The sequence below is a fragment of the Odocoileus virginianus genome, chromosome 1, assembly GCF_023699985.2.
Source record: "Odocoileus virginianus isolate 20LAN1187 ecotype Illinois chromosome 1, Ovbor_1.2, whole genome shotgun sequence".
Lineage (NCBI taxonomy): Eukaryota > Metazoa > Chordata > Mammalia > Artiodactyla > Cervidae > Odocoileus > Odocoileus virginianus.
In genome coordinates, this window is record NC_069674.1 from 86,417,185 (window position 1) to 86,437,517 (window position 20,333).

A 20,333-nucleotide genomic window follows, 5' to 3' on the forward strand; every position below is an offset into this window, starting at 1 on the left:
GTAAGACTGTTGTCCCTGCTTAAGCCAAGGAATTATTAAAACTTTTACAGTTACCTTGAAATTCACTTTTTGTTGTTATTGTTTATTCCAGTACCTATTTCACCTTTTCTGGTTTTCTTGTTCGAAATCATGAAAGCATATTAAATAATTTTATTAATATCTATTAACATGTTTCTTAAACAGTGGGGTTCAGTGTTTTTTGCTATGATTGCTATTGTGTTTTTTTCTTCTTGCATGGAACATAATTTGTTTCTGTGGTAGTTTTTATAAGATTCAACACTTTATGGAAAATATTCTTAGTATTGTTTGACTTTGGTTTTGTGTCTGGTTTTTATTTTCTCTTTTCCTTCCTTTCCTCCTCCTCTCCCTCCCGCCTTCTCTATTTCTTTCATTTGTTTTGTTTGTTTTTATCTGTTAAAAATCAAGATCCATATGCATCTACTTTGGGTTCTTTATTAGATGGCTCTCCCTTTCTTAATTGAAACTATCTAGCATCTATTACAGTCAGAATGTCAATTTTAAAGCTTCCTATCCCTCTGAGATTATTTCTTTATATATCTCTTAGCATATTTTCTTTATGGTTTTTCTATTCTTCCTTAGTAAAATATGGCTTGCATGTCTGATTTGCAGCTTCTCTTTTTCCTAATAGATTCCAGATTCCTTCCATAGATTCTAATTGAGCGTGAAACCTATCCTAAAAATTACTTTGTTAAATAAATCTTAGTTATTTGAGCTTTCTGTTTATTGTATCTGCTCATTTACTTTTCAGTATTGCTCAGAATATCTATGTGATTGTTGCCTTGAATCATGGCAGAAGTATGTTGTGGCTGTTTATACTTGGTTAAGTTTTTGTTTGGGAAAACTCTTCATTTTTTCAAGGCTTTTCTTAGTAAGAAGGCAACCCAAGGTTTATATTCATTTTCTTCCAGTAAATATATCACTTGTATATTTGTGTCTGAAAATACATTTTAAAGACACTGAAGACAACAGTGCGGTACTTTTAAAAGGCAAAGAGTTATTATAGACTGGAAAGTTATTACACCTTTCGTGTGTTGCACTTGGTTTTCTGAGGCTTCTGAGTTGAATAATAAACCTGATACAGTGAAGTCATGATATAATATCTTTTTCCCTTTAGATGGACACATTTGTAAATCCACTTCGAAATTCTATGAGGAATGTTTCAAATGCAGTCAAATCCCTTCCTGATAGCTTGGCGGAGGGAATGACTAAAATGTCAGACAACATGGGCAAAATGTCAGAAAGATTAGGTCAAGATATAAGGCAATCATTTTTCAAGGTAAGAAGATGTTTTCTGTAATGTCTGAAAGAAATGATTTTTAGGTCAACTAAGATTTACTGAGCTCCTGCTTAGGTTTACCTTATTTCTCTTTGTAAGTCCAAAGCTCTCTAGACACATAGTCTCATAAAGAATTAAAAAGCTAAAGAGAATTAATTATCAGAAGTGGATACTGTAAAATACGCTCACTTCTCAGTCTCTACTTCAATACAATTTAAAAATTCATTTAAAGCACATTTAAAGTTAGTGAAATTAACATTCTTTGTACTGTCTTATTCCGTTATACCATATTCATTCTATAATGTTAAAATTTATAGCAAAACAGGTACGTGCTATTGTGTAAATCATACTAGTATTCATCAGCAAACATAAAATTTCTCCTGAGTCACACGATTAAGATTCATGAGATGAAAGGGATGAAGAGTCTTTCAACATCATTAGTCCTTAGTATGTAGATACCTGTGAGAGGAACAGAGGAGTTTGCTTGGAAGCATTTTCATTACGCTAGTAGTAGATACTGGTGAATCAAGTAGTTTTTTGCTTCCTAATGTACATTTTTAAAAATAATTTCAACCTAGTTGTTTAAAGTTGTAATCAAGACTGTGAAAGAAATCATGTATTAGAACTTTCTATTTGTTAGATCGTGTTTCAATGAAGAGGAAATATATACAAACACAGATAGAATTTATTTATTGTAAGAGACAATTCCTAAAATATAGTATGTGTAAATCATACTCTGCCATCAACTCTCATGTCTTCTCTGATGCTCCATCTGAATTTCTAATCGTGGGGCAGTGCCCCAACACTGAAGTGAGGGTTGTCTGGTGCCGCTTCTGCCGGTAACTACCCATATGACTTCGTACAGAAGTCACTAAACTGTTGCAGACTTCTTTTTCCTGACCAGTAATGTGCAGGGGTTATAACAGGTGATCTTGGTGGTCCTTCCTATACTGAGAAATGATTACCAGCTGGCACTGGTCTTTCTGTCCCTTTTCTCAGTAACTTACATTATGTGACAATTACTTAATTAGTTTCTTTCATCCTGTTAACATACTGCAAGGCTCTTTATGATAGAAGAAAAAAGATTGTAGTTCTGTTCTCTGACTGTGCTATTCACTTTTGTCTTGAAATCATTTAATGTTTCTTAGCTTTAAATTCTAAAAAGTATGGAGGTTTGAATGAGTTATCTCCTTCCAACTCACAATGAATCCTTTTTTTTTTTTAAGGAAAAAAAATCTGTTGATGATGAAATAATTACTCTTTTATATTTGGTCTTTAATTTTGGATTGTTAATACCTTGTTAATGCTCTATAAATTTTGTTTATATATTGTCCCCAGAATCAAATCTAGTGCTCTTTATTATATTTGACACTCATTTCACTTTATTATCTTGTGTTCTTTTATTTTCTGTGTTAGTGTGTTTACTTTGTTCTTTTTTTTTTTTTAATACTAGGTTCCTCCTTTAATTCCGAAGACTGATTCAGATCCTGAACATTGTCGAGTTTCAGCTCAACTTGATGATACTGTGAGTTAATTTTTGTTTTGGTAGCAGTCAATTGGAATTCCAATCATACTCTGCAGATCTTTTTAACTTTCTAATGAAGTATAATATGTATATGTCATTAATGTACTCATATTTTAAACATTAAGTTTGATTAATTCTTACCAACTGAACATACCCAGTAACCAGCACTATAAACAAGAAGCAGAAGGTTGCCAGTACCCCAGAGAGCCCCTGATGCTCTCCTCCTGTCACTGTCCTCTCCCCTGCCAAGGGTAGCCACTATCCTGACTTCTGCCCTGCTTTTATACTTTCCGTAGATGGAACTGTAAGGTGCGTACTCCTTTCAGTTGGCTTTTTGTTCAACATTGTGGTAGTCTTCCATTTTGTTCTGTGTGATTGTGGTTTCTTGATTCTTGTGGCCTTACAGTACCACATTTTGTAAATATAATACAATTTATTTGCTATGTTATGAACAGTACTCCTATAAACATTTGGGTACATATCTTTTGATTAAATAAATATGTACACATTTCTCTCTGTACTCAGAAATGGAATTGCTTGGTCAGAGGTTATGAATATATTCAGTTTTAATAGATACTCTCAAGTAGTTTTCCACACTGTTTTACCACTTACATTACCGTCAGCAATGCATGAGAATTTCAGTGGTTCACAGCCTGCCAAAATTCAATATGTTTATGTTACGCCTTTTGAATTTTAGCCATTCTGGTTGTCATATCTCATATGGATTTACGTTTCTCTGATGACTGTTAAGATTGTGAACCTCTTTTCATAAGTCTGTTGTCCACTTGAGTGTCCTGTCTTATATGTCTAATCCTTTCCCCATTTTTCTGTTGGCTTGGCTGTCTGTCTTTGTCTTTGATTAGTAAGAGTATGTTGTATAATCTGAGTATCGGTTATTTGTCAGATACAAGTGTTTGTATATTGTAAATATCTTCCACTTTGTGTGCTTTTATTCTCTGTGTATAATCTGTGTCTACTGCACGGTCACATAGATGTTCTCCTGTGCTTTTCTTCAAGCATCATTTTTCTTTACCATGCCAAAATTTAGGTTTGCCATTCATCTAGAATTGGTTGTTGTGTGTAGAATGATGTAGGAGTCCAGCTAACCTAAGCACTATTCACTGAGAAGGCCTGCTTTCCCAGTGTGTGTTTCTCCCTTGTTACAAGTTAGATTATTTTATGTATTTGAGTCTATGCTTTATATTCTGTCCTATTATGCAGATTTATTTTAAAGTTAATAATTATCCCCCTTCAGTTTCTCATTGGATTTCTTTACAGTAAACTATCTTAAACAAAGATAATATTTTTGTTTTTTTCAAGAATATTTTAGAATGTTTATTATGTGTTGTACTGTTACAATATCATAACATTATACCTTTTATTAAGTGTTTATAATTTATTAGAATTGTTATGTGGCACTAAACTCATGAATATACTTGATCAGAGAATAAAGCAGTATTGAGAGTAGATAAACCATGAACTTTTGATATGTAAAGAGAAGGCACACTTGATGCATGAGACAAGTGATCAGGGCTGGTGCACTGGCGAGACCCAGAGGGATGGGATGGGGAGGGAGGGGGGAGGGGGATCGGGATGGGGAACACATGTAAATCCATGGCTGATTCATGTCAGTGTATGGCAAAACCACTACAATATTGTAGAGTAACTAGCCTCCGACTAATAAAAATAAATGAAAAAAAAAAAAAAAAGAAAATGTTTACAACACAGTGAAAAATAAATGACTCATGCTGTTTTCTCAGTATTCAAATTACAACATTGATGAGGAAATAGAAAAGAGTAGCTTAGTGATCAAAGAATTATACAATTACTAGCAATTATGCAGTTTTGTTACAGTTCTAGATCTGCATCTTTCTTGTTTTATCTATATATTTCCACATCAAAGCATTCTCATTGTCTTTCTTTACTTTTTATATCTTTAATTGAATATGCCAATGATGAAAGTGTACAAATTTTTACTTGTTAAAAATTAAAAGAAAATTCTAGTAATTTAGCCGCCTTTTGTAATGTTAGCTGTGTACTGGATTTTATTTCAGGTTCTTTATTGTGAGAATACCTAATATGTACAACTCACTAACCAAGCAAAGCAAAATGTGCTGTATAGATTTTATTTTGTTCCATTGAATAAAAAGAAATGTTGAGAATATCTTGTCCTTTTGAAAAAGCTGCTCCAGAGAATGGGCAGAGGGACTAGCTAGCATATATTGTAAACTAACAGAGAGTCTACTAAAAGATCCCAAATCCTAAGGTCATCATGAGTCCACTTTGAGAAGTTTTTTTCAGTGCAGCTTTGGAGTTTACTCATCATTGTAGATTTGTCGAATTCTGTTTTCTGTCAAAACAGATGTTTAAAGTATTTTTTTGCTAAATTAGAAAAAAAGTCAGTTATAAAGGCTATAGTATAACTTGTTCTCCAACCTGTAAATAGTAGTAATCATTTGGTAAAAGCAACAAAATTAGCCATTCACAAGAGATAGATAACTCAAATAAATGTATCTTATTTTTTCCCATTATTTTCTCAGGTGGATGATAATATTCCTCTTAGGGTAATGCTGCTTCTCATGGATGAAGTGTTCGACTTAAAAGAGAGAAATCAGTGGTTGCGAAGGAATATCAAAAACCTACTTCAACAACTTATAAGAGCTACATATGGTGATACTATTAATAGGTACCACTTTTAAAAAACAAAAAACTACTTAGAGCTGATCTTACTTAGTTTTTAAAGTTTTACTTTCAGAAGTAGATTACCCAAACTTTTGTAGCAGAATTTCTTTCTGTGGGCCTTTGAAAAAGGTTATTGAAGCATTCTATTGCTCTCAGAGATAATCTACACACAAATTAAGTTGCTTACTCCATGAAAGAAGTAATGTTTCTTTATTTGATTCACCTTCTAAAATCTTGACCTTACTCATTTGAATTTCTTTACTTTCAGAAAAATAGTTGACCATGTTGATTGGATGACCTCACCGGAGCAAGTAGCCGACTTAGTGAAACGTTTCAGGTATAGCTTAAGACACAGTCACTTCCTGCAGGTAGCACAGAGTTGAGCATTGTTATCACTAACTTTTATCACGTTCCTTTTCTTTCTGGCCATAATAATGGTTTTAGTCATCACTGATGAGCAAAAAGACTTGTAAAAATTATAATAAACACTTATCCCTTGGACCTATTAATCTTTGTTTTCTTTAGAACCAGAATAGAAAAAAATTGTAAATGAAAAAGCTTTTAGATCTTAGGCTACATTTTATCACAGTAATGTGGCTTTAAAATAATTGAAATATTAGTATAGACATGGCATGGTCATATAATCAGATTACCTAGTTTTGGAGATTAATTTTTCTCAGTTGTATTTGCTAACTTTGATTTTAAGTGAGATATTTTAGAAATTTGTCTCTGACCATGGTCTAAATTTTTATTTATTTTATTTTTATTTAGAACCTCTGAAAAGGTTCAAATTAAGAGCAGTGATACTCCAGTTCATATGTCGATTCTCCAAGAATATTCTCAGCCCCTTCTCTGTGTCTAGCCCTCTTAACTGGGGACTGAGAGGTAATATTCAATCCCTTCAAGGAATTCATGGCACCGCAGAGAAATATACATCTTTTCTAACAGTGAGAGATAAGCAGAACACAAATATACCTGGCATCATGTCCTTTGAAGTAACAGAAACAAGAAGGCAACTATTGATATTGTACAATATTTATTTGGCACTGTCCAACTACTTTACTATGGCCACTTTCTGATTTTATCCTCCTTTACAAGATAGGGATTTTGGTTTCCATTTTGTTAAAAGGAAACTGAGAATTTGAGAAGTTCAGCAGCTTGCCCAAAGGCTCACGTGCTAGAAAGTTGGGGAAACAAATTTCTCTAATCTGAAGCTGAGTTTCTCATCACTGTACCATATTGTTTCTAAAAGCTGGACTGCCTTCCCAGGCATGTTCTTTCTGTTTCAGGGTGGGTAAATGTTGTTCCTCTGGAGCACTGATTCTCAACCTTGCCTTGCACTTTGGAATCACTTGAACAGCTTTAAAAAGCCCTGATCCTTAGGTCCTATTTGCAAAGAGTCTGACTTAACGCATCTGGTGGAAGGCCTGGACATTGAGTTGTTTAAAGCTCCCAGGTGTTCCTCATGTGCAGTCAGTTAAGAACTGTTCTGCACAGACTCTCTGAGACCAGATCCCCAGGTAGAAGCTTAGTTATTGTGCTTTAATTCCTCTCTTTGGCTTGAAGAACTGGGGAACAGTAATCAGCACACTGTAAAGTAAAAAAGAATGGATTATATAGGTGAGTTATATGGATTAATAGATTATATAGATGTGTTGTTGTAATCAACACAGCTATAAGATGTGGGTGCAGTTACTCCAGGGCATACTTTTGTTATTTTTTTCTTGTGTATATCCTTTTACACATAAAATTATACCCTGCACTTAGTTACTATCTGTTGAATATCACAGCTATATAGGATTTCAGAAATGTTTCCTTTTTCTGTTTGCATTTGTGTTTTCTGTAGAAAATTGGAATAATTTTACCAGCTTATATCATTAGAAAATGAAAATGTTTACAAAATTTATTTAATCTTCTTAAATAGAGATGCCTTTTGGCCAAATGGCATTTTAGCCGAGACTATCCCGTGCAGAGATAAAGGTATTCGAATGAGAACAAGAGTTGCAGGAAAAACTAAATTACTTTCAATTATGCCAGGTAAGTGAACATTTTTAGCATAAATCTCAATTTGTACTTCCGAATTTATGTCATGCATTGAGCATGCCAAATTTAGCTGCCTTTTGACTGTAATAATTTACCATTTGATGGCTTATATACTAGGAGGCATTGTGCTAGTCATTTCTCATATATGTTTAACTAATCCTAATAACAATATTGGAGAAGAAAATGGCAACCCACTCCAGTAGTCTTGCCTGGAAAATTCCATGGATGGAGGAGCCTGGTAGGCTACAGTTCATGGGGTTGCAAAGAGTCCCACACAACTGAGTGACTTCACTTTCTTTCTTTCTATAGTTCCTTTTGGAGAAGGAAATGGCGACCTATTCCAGTGTTCTTGCCTGGAGAATCCCATGGACAGAGGGGCCTGCTGTGCTGCGGTCTATGGGGTTGCAAAGAGTCAGACACGACTAGGCAACTAACACACACACATACACACACACACAATATTATAAAGTTAGGAAGCTGTTAACATCACAGCTTTAAATATGAGGGAAAAAATCAGCTCAAAGGGGTTAAGTGTAAATACCAAATAGATGGTAAAGAATCTGCCTGCAATGCAGGAGACTGGGGTTCGATCCCTGGATCGGGCAGATCCCTTGGAGAAGGCAGTGGCCACCTACTCCAGTATTCTTGCCTGGAGAATTCCATAGACAGAGGAGCCTGGTGGGCTACAGTCCACAGGGTCACAAAGAGTTGGACACGGCTGAGCAACTAAAACATACACACCGAGGTTTTAGGAGTGAGTATTGGAACTCTGACTTAGCTTTGAGTTCCTTGAAACCACTGTATTCAATAAAAATTATACTTTTAACCACTTTACTTTGCTGTCTTGAAACATTTTAAGAATAAAGTTGATGATAAAATCTGTGACAGATGAAAGTGAAAGTCACTCAGTCGTGTCTGATTCTTTGTGACCCTGTAGACTATACAGTCCCTGGAATTCTCCAGGCCAGAACACTGAAATGGGTAGCCTTTCCATTCTCCAGGGGATGTCCCCAACCCAGGGATCGAACCCAGCTCTCCTGCATTGCAGGCAAATTCTTTACCAGCTAAGCCACAAGGGAAGCCCAAGAATTATGGGAGTGGGTAGCCTCTCCCTTCTTCAGGGGATCTCCGCAACCCAGGAATCAAACAAGGGTCTCCTGACTTGCAGGCAGATTCTTTACCAACGGAGCTATCAGGGAAGCCCATGACAGATGAAAGGGCTAATAATAAGGTATAATGAAGTATGAGGTTTTCAGAAAGAATATTTGTTCTATTTAGGAGAACAAACATTTTTTCAAAGAATCCCTTTGAAACAACTGATAGGTCCATGCTTAATCTCTGCCAAAATGTGATCCTAAAAAAAGTATACATAGTGGCATTCTTTTGGTGTAATTTGAATTATTTTAGAACTCTGCTGTCTCACTAACTTAGATATTTACTTTGTCCATTTGTCGTCTCTCAGTAAGAGAAGTTTTGTTTGGTTGGGTGGTTGATTTCTCCTATGGTAATAAATGTCTTTTAAAATACCTAGATATCTCTTCTCCACGTTTTAATTATGGATGTAGGGAATACAAAAATATTTTAAGTTCTCAATATCTATTTCTTTTCCTATAATTTTGTTTTTCTTTAAACCTAATTTTCATTATAGATTTTAATCAACTTTCTCTTCTGTCCATTAAATTGGATATTTGCCACATGGATATTTATTTCACCCTATAGACTATACTGTTGCATTTGGAGATATAAAGCAAATTATAGAAATAACATTTTAGAAAAATAAAGAGAAACAGTAGCCTAGGATATTAATATACTTTTAGAATAAACCAGATGGTGCTTTAGTTATGGAGTAGAAAGAAATCTTAATGCAATTATACAATAAATATTTATTGAGAGCATTTCATGAGCCAGACACTATTCTTTACACTGATCTTTGCCTCCTTAGAGTTTACATTCTACTAGGGGGACACAGTTGACATACAAAAGAAATAGATGAAGCACAGTATATTGGATAGTGCTAAGGGGCCGAGGAGACAGACAGTGCAGGAAAATGGAAGTGGCAGGTGAGTTGCAGTTGTGAGTGGATGACAGTTAACATGAAGACTTGAAGGAAGTGAGGAAAGATATAAAAGTAGGTATTTTTATATACACAGAATTCTTCACCTGTTTTTTTAGTGAATTTAAAAACTAATTGCTTAAAATTATATTGTACCCTAGTTAGAAACATACTTTTTAGGAGTTGTATGTTTCTTTTGAAAGCAATAAAGTATTGTTTTGGGGGCCCATACTCAAGTGTCTCTAGTAAACTTCGTGTTGCCTGTGAGTAAACTCCAAATGTGCTTACCCTGCCAATTGCAGCACTGTCAGTTTTCCATTCTCTTCAGGACTTTCTCTTACAGGAATCCTAAAATTGAGCCAAACCGTACTACCCCATTTCTTGAGCCTGTCTTGTTTGTTTGTTTGTTTTCCCCACTTAATGCTCATTTCCTTATTCATGTTCTTAAATCCTTTATCTGTTTGTACCAATCAGATCCTGCCAATGCACTGTTAGTGTGTTGTGAGTTTTTTTAAATCAGAGATCAAGTTTCCACATTTCTTTGTAGTATTTCTCATTGTACATTAGATGGAGAATATTTGTATAGTGTTTTAGAGTTTATAGATCACTTTTCACTTTATCTCATCAAAGCTTTTAAATTCTCACAATAATAATGATATTGGTTATTATAAATTCCCGTTTTACAGATGAGGAAAGAAACTCAGGGTGGGTGAGTTATATAGGTATTAAGGGACAGGGCTTAATAATTAAGGGAATAATTAATAATTAAGGGACAGTGGTAAATAATCCGCCTGCCAATGCAGGAGACGCAGGAGATGTGGGTTCCATCTGTGTATCAAGAATATCCCATAGAGGTGGAAATGGCAACCCACTCAAGTATTCTTGCCTGGAAAATCCCACAGACAGAGCAGCCTGGTGGTCTACCGTCCATGGGGTCATGAAGAGTCGGACACAGCTGAGTGACATTAAGCGACAAGATTATAACACTTAATTTTGGGTTTCTGAGTCTGGGTCCTGCTTTCTCTATTGTTGTGTTGTCTCCCAATACCACACAAGTGCATGCATACTTGTGACGTATATAAGTTTTAAGTCAGTTATTAAACTTATATTAAGGTCATTCACTGAATACTGGCTATTTATCAGTTACTCACATGTGTACTTTACATGTTTTAACTTGGAATACTTTTGGTCTTGTACTTCTTTTGAATAATGAATTGTGTTTATTTCTCCTCCCCTTATTTAGATGAACTGAAGCACATTATTGGAGCTGAGACAACTCGGAAAGGTATTCTTCGTGTTTTTGAAATGTTTCAGCACAACCAGTTAAATAGGAGAATGGTTTATGTCTTTTTGGAAGGCTTTTTGGAAACCTTATTTCCACAGTATAAATTCCGTGAACTTTTCAACAAACTGCATTCACGGTCAAAGCAGATGCAAAAATATAAACAGAAACTTCAAACTACTCAAGCGCCTTCTTTACAGAAAAGGTGACACTCCAATCTCTGAAACTGGTGTTCATTTTGTCCAGGACTAATGGTATGGACCGATCTTCTGGGGCTTAACTCATATACTGTTGTGTCTGCACCAGTCTTTTAGTGTCTCAGAATAGATTATTAATACATCCATATGATTGCCATTCTTCTCATCATTGTCAGTAATCCAGCCACTTGTACCAAGAGAGATTTCTGTGTCTTAAATGATTTGGTGCATATTTTTGCAACACTGAGAGGATACTGCCTACAGCTCAAGCAAGAATGACGTTGGTTTCTTCCGTTTCAAAGTAATCAGCATTCTCCATCTATGACAAAGTGCCAGAGTGTATATATAAGAGCTAAGGAAAGCACAAAACAATGGTTCACAGATAAATTGGCTAATTTGTTTAACAGTGGGAAACTGTGCAATGTACTGTTTGGAGGGGTTTGTTTTGCATAATGGTTTTATATATCTTTGTCGGAATTTTGATATAGTGTAGATTAGCCAGGTGAATGATCTTTGAAACGTCTGTTTCAGGTCTAGGGAAAATGACAGAATGCCCTTAAAGTATGAAGTGACATATATCCAAATTACACTTTTGTTTTCATAACATAGAAACCTAGTGTAAAATAAAACCAATCACAACCAAAGTTCGATTGGATTTGTTATTCATTGGCAGAAAACAGATTTTAAGTAATTCTTCTATGTCTTAAGGGCTCTATTTTGCTCTTATGGTACTCATAATTAAGTTTTATTTTGGCATTCTGTGTGCAAAAAGAAGCATATGGTGGCTCTTAAGTTTTGAAGTTATTACAGCTTTCTTTAAGAGATTACTGATTATATAATAGGGGCTAGAATTTGTTGAAAGAACTGCCAAATACTTCTTAAAATACAGAAATTTAAAAAATAAAAAGTACTCTGTTGAAAGTTACTCTATGATAATTTTAAATTGTGTGATCTAGACATACGTTAGGTGATTGCAAAAATAGCAAATCAAAGGATTAAATGAGCTTATAAGTCATATGTAAACATACAAATTCCTAACTCTATTACAGTGTACATATATGAAAATAAATAATGAAAACAGAACTATAATATTTTTTAAAATATGCTTTTATTTATATTTTGCATAATGTAAAATTCTACTAAATAAAGCAAGTTGGCAAAACCCCTCGGTGTATACATTTAAGTCCCTAAAATAATTTTATACCAACAACAAAATACCTTTTCCGGTTTTGGAGCTTCTGCGTTTCCTATAGTTTTCTCAGTCTCCCATTTGTCCACCTTGGAAGTCTTCATATGTTTTATATGCAGGATTTCTGCATAATTTAACTTCCACTGGCTAAGTGTTTGGGTATCTCAGCTTTTTTTGTTTTAAAAATATTTAACACTAAAACCTTATAATAGTGAAGCTATTTATCAGACCACTGAGCCAAGATGCTGGTGTTAAAAGAACTTCCGGGTGCTTAAGATAAAGGGACAGAGTATTGGTATCCCAGTTGTTTGGGAGTTTTAAGATTGGAACAAGATGTTATTGTCTTGTTCTTGCTGAGATCCTACTTACGAAGCAAAGCCTGATAGAATAAAGCCTTCCTTTAAAGCTTTATGATAATAATCATATTTATTAATAATGCTGTTATGCATACTTACAGTTTGCATATATTCAGCCTGTGTTGCATGTCTTCAGGATTACATACATTAAATCCCTTTCATTTAAACTTCCAAATGAGAAAAGATCTTTATTGACTCTGGTGGAAGAAATAATATTTCTTCTCAATGTATCTTCCTGCCCCAGGCTTTAGAAGAAACATGTGAAACATGTCTGTAGGAAGCATCAGCATGGCCGTAAGTGCAATGATTTTCAGATACACCCCTGCCCATTTCCAGTATATTTTTGACATAAGTAAATATTAAGAGTAAACAGAATTCATGTTAAGAGTCTACTGTGTACATGTGAAAAAGCATTTCTAGATAATGTGAGGAACGCTGGCCATCAACCAGGGAAAAAAGGTCATGCAGGATTGCAGATTTTCATGAAGCCCTGCAAGATAACTGCAGTCATACCAAAAACTATTAGAGTAAATGGGTTTTTAAAATAATTTTTGTTTAAAAGAGTTTATATTTCAAAAGCAGAAATGTCAAATGGTAGTCTATGTAAATGGTTGTGCATCTTCTCTTTGCACATCTATGTTTTACATCAGAGAAAGCCATGGTCATGCTAAAATTAGAGATACTTTTTGAGTGATTTGGTCGAGCTGTGCGTAAAATATTTAACCCATAAGTCAAGTACAGTGTACTATGTTTAATAAAGTTACTACATTTAATGCATTTATTGCATATATGAATATATACAGGAAGAGGCTTTATGTCTTCTGATATTTGATTTTTGAATGTGTTTTTAAGTCAGTGGTGCCTTTAGGCAAGAACCTTCAAAATTAATCATTATTTGAGTTTTTCTGATTTTTCAGGTAACAAACTATTTAGAAACCATCACTACTAACTTACAGTTCATTCCTCTAAAAAATTGATTGTATGATTTAAATATAATACTTAGATGGGCATTTCCTGTGATTAGGGTTTTCTGAATAGTTGCTGAAAACAATTGTGCCATTGACCAATGGATGCACTTGGTTAGCCTTAATTTTTATTTTAAGAAACATTTAAAACTTTCTTGAATATAGTAGTTCCTTCATTTTAAGTTTGTGCTGCGGGTGTTTGGAAAAAAAACAGTTAAGCGCTACTAGAAAGTGTACCAATTTTTAGAAAATTAAGAACAATATAAAATTTCACAATCTAAAATTTTAATTTGTGCAATATTTTCATTTAATGCATGTGTATTTGAGTAATTGTAAAATAAATGAATTTTTAATGTTTTGAGATCTAGTTAAACTGTCTTCTTAACCCAACAACTTACATTCCGTTGTTGCTGCATCCTTTTATTTAAGGACTTGTTTTAAAAGTCGTTTTGTCACTCCTTGTAAAATTATTTTGTTATTAGTAAACTTTGCTTATAGGAGCATGGCTCCTGTATTACAAGGGAAAAATATAAAGAGCACATTTTAGGATTACAGTTGTTTAAAGATAACTTGTGCATATCATTGTACAATAAGTGTCAACTGTGTGCCTAACTATTCTATCAATACTTCTTTAACAAAGAAGAAACAGCAATCAGAATGTCAGTTATTTTTATTGAACTAAAAAGACTTAAAATTTTATTTGGTTTGCATTATGTTTTGTCCATTAGAAAATACTAATAAAGTATTAACAAACCTTTTTGTTGAATTTTATTTCATAGTGATGTATTTTTATTACTTTTAAAAAGCGCTTGTTCAGTTGTCTTATCTTTAGCATCTGTGTGTATTTTCCTTTCTTTTCAATTTGGAAATTAAGCAACTCAAGTTCCAGGTTGATGGATAAACTACTGGGTGATTACTGACTTACTACAACAAACTAAATTTACTTTTTCCTTTCATGGGGCAAGTAATTTACTACCTCAGCGTTAAAGAAACTTCATTCTTCCCTACATACAAAATTATAATTTTCCCATAAAGGGAAAGATCTATAAGTAATCCATTAACAATTTTTGTTTGAGCTCATTTTAAATTCATAATATGCCTGCTAGTATGAGGTTTCAGTTTTAAAGACAATAGATTCAGTACTGTGCCATGTAGCTCGGCCTCATTGGCTGTAGTATTTGCAGCCATCTTGGACCTAGATCCACAGACTTCTCAGACGTCAGTGTGATCACTCCTCTAACAGGGGCAGTCATGTTGTTTTTTGAAATACTTCCTGTAAAATATTGACCCCTTTAAGATGTTCCTAAAGAAATAGTTTTATACTCTTATGTAACTTATGCAAATCTATATATTATCCAAAACCCTGAAATCTCCCTTCACAATTCAAATGATTGTATCAAAGTTTCTAAAAAGTTATATAATAAAGAACCCTGTTTAACTTTGTTTTTCGAACTTCCCCAACTTAGTTAACTATAGAATCTTTTCTTATAACTGTCTATGAATGGATTTCCCAGGTGGCTCAGATGGTAAAGAATCTGCCTGCAATGCCGGAAACCCGAGTTCGATCCTTGGGTTGGGAAGATCCCCTGGAGAAGGGAATAGCTATCCACTCCAGTATTCTTGCCTGGAAAATTCCATGGACAGAGGAGCCTGGTGGGCAACAGTTCATGGGGTTTCAGAGAGTCGGACATGACTGGGCAACTAAGACTTCCACTTCACTTCAGGGGAGAAGAAAGCAAAGTGAAGCCTTTTTAAATTAGGAAATAGAAAGGAGACAAGAAAACCAATGGATTTAGGACACAGTGTTTTGGGGGGTTTTGTTTTCGTTTTTCTGGCTTTTTTAAAACTTATCATTCCAATGCAGAGTTCATTGTTTGAAAGAAAGGAGAATTTGAAAAATTAACAGCACATATTGAAGTTGAATTTGCCTCTGGGTACCAGAATAATGAATTCAGCGAGGGATAATAGAGTATTGTCTCATGAGGAGGAGGAAAGGTACTTGCCAAGGATCTTCCTGATATGATCAAAAAGTGAAGTGTTAGTTGCTGAGTCACATCCAACTCTTTGCAACCCAGTGGACCCTTTGTAAGCTGGCCAGGCTCCTCTGTCCATGGAATTGTCCAGGCAAAGACATTGGAGTGGGCAGCCAGAGGATCTTCCCAACCCAGGGGTTGAACCAAGGTTTCCTGCATTGCAGGCAGATTCTTTCTCATTTGAGCCACCTGGGAAGCCTGATCAAGGAGTTGTTGTTCAGTTGCTCAGTCGTGTCTGACTCTGCGACCCCATGGACTGCAGCATGCCAGGCTTCCCTGTCCTTTAGCATCTCCCAGAACTTGCTCAAACTCACGTGCATCGAGTCGGTGATGCCATCCAACCATCTCATCCTCTGCTTCCAAACTTCTCCTCCTGCTTTCAATCTTTCCCAGCATTAGGGTCTTTTCAAATGAGCTTTTTGCATCAGGTGGCCAAAGTATTGGAGCTTCAGCATCAGTCCTTTTGATGAATATTCAGGATTGATTTCCTTTAGGATTGACAGGTTTGATCTTGCAGTCCAAGGTACTAGGAAATGCAAAGAAGAGAGAAATGTAATACAGGTCGGCTTTTAAAATGTGTGCGAGACATTGACCCATGTATAATAGGGAGATGCTATGTTTGATCTAGGAACAAAGGCAGCAGCCAACAACTTGGTATTTCACATACACAAAAAATTAATGGAATGAAAATTATACTTTATCTGTTTACCAATGCACAGTGTATGAGAATTGTATGAAATGTGATATTTTAATTAAGATGGTAAACATGAACTATTACATGTCATTGAGTGGAATAAAACAATAGTTCTACTTGTTTGTTGGAAAGCTCCTAGACCACCCCTTGATGATTCACTAGGAGGGCTCACAGGACTGTGCCTTTAGTCATACAGTAAACACGTCTTGCAGCAAAGTGATACAGAAAAAGATCAACAGGAAATGATGCACATGGCTAAGTTTGAGGGAAACTGGCCACTAGCTTACAAAGTTCTCTCCTAGTGCAGTCTTGCAGGATATACTTAATTCCCCCCTAGCAATGACTTGTGACAATAGGTGTGAAACGTGGTTGGTCAAGGAAGCTCATTCAAGACTGCCTGACACATACCAAAATTCTGGAAAGTGCCTTATGTGTTCTACACATAAACCATATGTTATATACAAACAGTTTGCACATGGTGAGCCACTTTTATCAGTTTTGGGAATGGTAGGAATATTCCTAAAATCTAAGTTCTCAAATACCTGAGAACAAAGGCCAATGTCACAAGCAGACCTTTCAAAGGACAACAATCATCCTGCTATGTTGACTGTTTTCACAGCTGTATACCTTGATCCAAAGAAATGGCTAGTAGAAGGTGATGAGCTGCACTGAAGATCTTTACGATTTATCCTTGTGTAGAAGCCTAGAAGTGAAAACATGGCAGGATTTAGATTCAGGTGAAAGGGTTATGCCAATCTAATCACAAACTAGCCAATCTAATTATACAGACCACAGTCTTGTCTAACTCAATGAAATTAAGCCATGCTGTGTGGGGCCACCCAAGACGGAAGGGTCATGGTGGAGAGGTCTGACAGAATGTGGTCCACTGGAGAAGGGAATGGCAAACCACTTCAGTATTCTTGCCTTGAGAACCCCGTGAACAGTATGAAAAGGCAAAATGATAGGATACTGAAAGAGGAACTCCCCAGGTCGGTAGGTGCCCAATATGCTACTGGAGATCAGTGGAGAAATAACTCCAGAAAGAATGAAGGGATGGAGCCAAAGCAAAAACAATACCCAGTTGTGGATGTGACTGGTGATAGAAGCAAGGTCCAATGCTGTAAAGAGCAATATTGCATAGGAACCTGGAATGTTAGGTCCATGAATCAAGGCAAATTGGAAGTGGTCAAGCAGGAGATGGCAAGAGTGAATGTTGACATTCTAGGAATCAGCGAACTAAAATGGACTGGAATGGGTGAGTTTAACTCAGATGACCATTATATCTACTACTGTGGGCAGGAATCACATAGAAGAAATGGAATAGCCCTAATGGTCAACAAAAGAGTCCGAAATACAGTACTTCCATGCAGTCTCAAAAATGACAGAATGATCAAGGCAAACCATTCAATATCACAGTAATCCAAGTCTATGCCGCAACCAGTAATGCTGAAGAAGCTGAAGTTGAACAGTTCTATGAAGACCTAGACAATCCAGGTATGACCTAAATCAAATCCCTTATGACTATACAGTGGAAGTGAGAAATAGATTTAAGGGACTAGATCTGATAGACCGAGTGCCTGATGAACTATGGACGGAGGTTCATGACATTATACAGGAGACAGAAATCAAGACCATCCCATGGAAAAGAAATGCAAAAAGGCAAAATGGCTGTCTGAGGAGGCCTTACAAATAGCTGCGAAAAGAAGAGAAGCGAAAAGCAAAGGAGAAAAGGAAAGTTATTCCCATTTGAATGCAGAGTTCCAAAGAACAGCAAGGAGAGATAAGAAAGCCTTCCTCAGTGATCAATGCAAAGAAATAAAGGAAAACAACAGAATGGGAAAGACTAGAGATCTCTTCAAGAAAATTAGAGATACCCAGGGAACATTTCATACAAAGATGAGTTCGATAAAGGACCGAAATGGTATGGACCTAACAGAAGCAGAAGATATTAAGAAGAGGTGGCAAGAATACACAAAAGAACTGTACAAAAAAGATCTTCATGACCCAGATAATCACGAGGTGTGATCACTCACCTAGGGCCAGACATCCTGGAATGTGAAGTCAAGTGGGCCTTAGAAAGCATCACTATGAACAAAGCGAGTGGAGGTGATAAATTCCAGTTGAGCTACTTCAAATCCTGAAAGATGATGGTGTGAAAGTGCTGCACTCAATATGCCAGCAAATTTGGAAAACTCAGCAGTGGCCACAGGACTGGAAAAGGTCAGTTTTCATTCCAATCCCAAAGAAAGACAATCCCAAAGAATGCTCAAACTACTGCACAATTGCACTCATCTCACACGCTAGTAAAGTAATGCTCAAAATTCTCCAAGCCAGGCTTCAGCAATAAGTGAACCGTGAACTTCCAGATGTTCAAGCTGGTTTTAGAAAAGGCAGAGGAACCAGAGATCAAATTGCCAACATCCGCTGGATCATCGAAAAAGCGAGAGAGTTCCAGAAAAACATCTATTTCTGCCTTATTGACTATGCCAAAGCCTTTGACTGTGTGGATCACAATAAACTGTGGAAAATTCTGAAAAAGTTGGGAATACCAGACAACCTGACCTGTTTCTTGAGAAACCTATATGCAGGTCAGGAAGCAACAGTTAGAACTGGACATGGACCAACAGACTGGTTCCAAATAGGAAAAGGACTAAGTCAAGGCTGTATATTGTCACCCTGCTTATTTAACTTATATTCAGAGTACATCATGAGAAACGCTGGGCTGGAAGAAGCACAAGCTTGAATCAAGATTGCTGGGAGAAATATCAATAACCTCAGATATGCAGATGACACCACCCTTATGGCAGAAAGTGAAGAAAAACGAAAGAGCCTCTTGATGAAAGTGAAAGAGGAGAGTTAAAAAGTTGGCTTAAAGCTCAACATTCAGAAAACTAAGATCATGGCATCTGGTCCCATCACCTCATGGGAAATAAATGGGGAGACAGTGGAAACAGTGTCAGACTATTTTAGGGGGCTCCAAAATCACTGCAGATGGTGATTGCAGCAATGAAATTAAAAGACACTTACTCCTTGGAAGGAAAGTTATGACCAACCTAGACAGCATTATTAAAAAGCAGAGACATTACTTTGCCAACAAAGGTCCGTCTAGTCAAGGCTATGGTTTTTCCAGTGGTCATGTATGGATGTGAGAGTTGGACTATAAAGAAAGCTGAGTGCCAAAAAATTGATGCTTTTGAACCTGTGGTGTTGGAGAAGACTCTTGAGAGTCCCTTGGACTGCAAGGAGATCCAACCAGTCCTAGGTGTTCATTCCTAGTCCTAGAGGAAATCAATCCTGGGTGTTCATTGGAAGGACTGATGTTGAAGCTGAAACTCCAATACTTTGGCCACCTCATGTGAATAGTTGGCTCATTGGAAAAGACCCTGATGCTGGGAGGGATTGGGGGCAGAAGGAGAAGGGGACGACAGAGGATGAGATGGCTGGATGGCATCACCAAGTCAATGGACATGAGTTTGAGTAATCTCTGGGAGTTGGTGATGGACAGGGAGACCTGGCGTGCTGTGATTCATGGTTTGCGAAGATTCGGACACGACTGAGCGACTGAACTGTACTGAAAGTGTTATACAGGTGAAATAAAATGACTGTGATAATGTTATATGTTGCAATCCTAGAAGCTGCAGGAACCTATTTGCGTATTTCCAATAAGATTGCAACAGCAAACAGTTTTATAGCACTTACTAATCACAGTTTTTTGAGTTGTAGATACTAGTGATACTTTTCAATTTATAAATGGGGAAACTGAAGCATACCAAATTTTTAGACCTTACAAGTGATCAGGCTGAAATTTCAACTCAGATGATCTACTCTTTAACAGCATTATCTTTTGAATCTGAAATTGGCTCAACTGGAATTCCATCACCTCCACTAGCTTTGTAGTGATGCTTCATAAGGTCCCCTTGACTTCACATTCCAGGATGTCTGGCTCTAGGTGAATGATCACACCTTCGTGGTTGTCTGGGTCATGAAAATCTTTTTTGTATAGTTCTGTGTATTCTT

General features: G+C 36.1%; 1 protein-coding gene across 4 annotated transcripts in view; it reads left to right on the forward strand.

Annotated features, from left to right (window-relative positions):
- The window catches only part of SNX13 (sorting nexin 13), a 139,765-nt gene extending 125,419 nt beyond the window's left edge, over positions 1–14,346 (forward strand). For 3 of the 4 annotated variants that reach the window (XM_020901465.2, XM_020901464.2, XM_020901466.2), the window contains exons 21-26: positions 1,136–1,297; positions 2,751–2,822; positions 5,363–5,508; positions 5,773–5,841; positions 7,429–7,541; positions 10,844–14,346. In XM_020901465.2, coding sequence (XP_020757124.1) covers positions 1,136–1,297; positions 2,751–2,822; positions 5,363–5,508; positions 5,773–5,841; positions 7,429–7,541; positions 10,844–11,091 — 810 coding nt within the window. In that variant the 3' untranslated portion in view covers positions 11,092–14,346. Of the gene's footprint in view, positions 1–1,135; positions 1,298–2,750; positions 2,823–5,362; positions 5,509–5,772; positions 5,842–7,428; positions 7,542–7,856; positions 9,534–10,843 lie in introns of those variants that run through there. The other variant, XM_070470537.1, reaches the window with a different exon arrangement.
- The last annotated feature ends 5,987 nt before the right edge of the window (positions 14,347–20,333 follow it).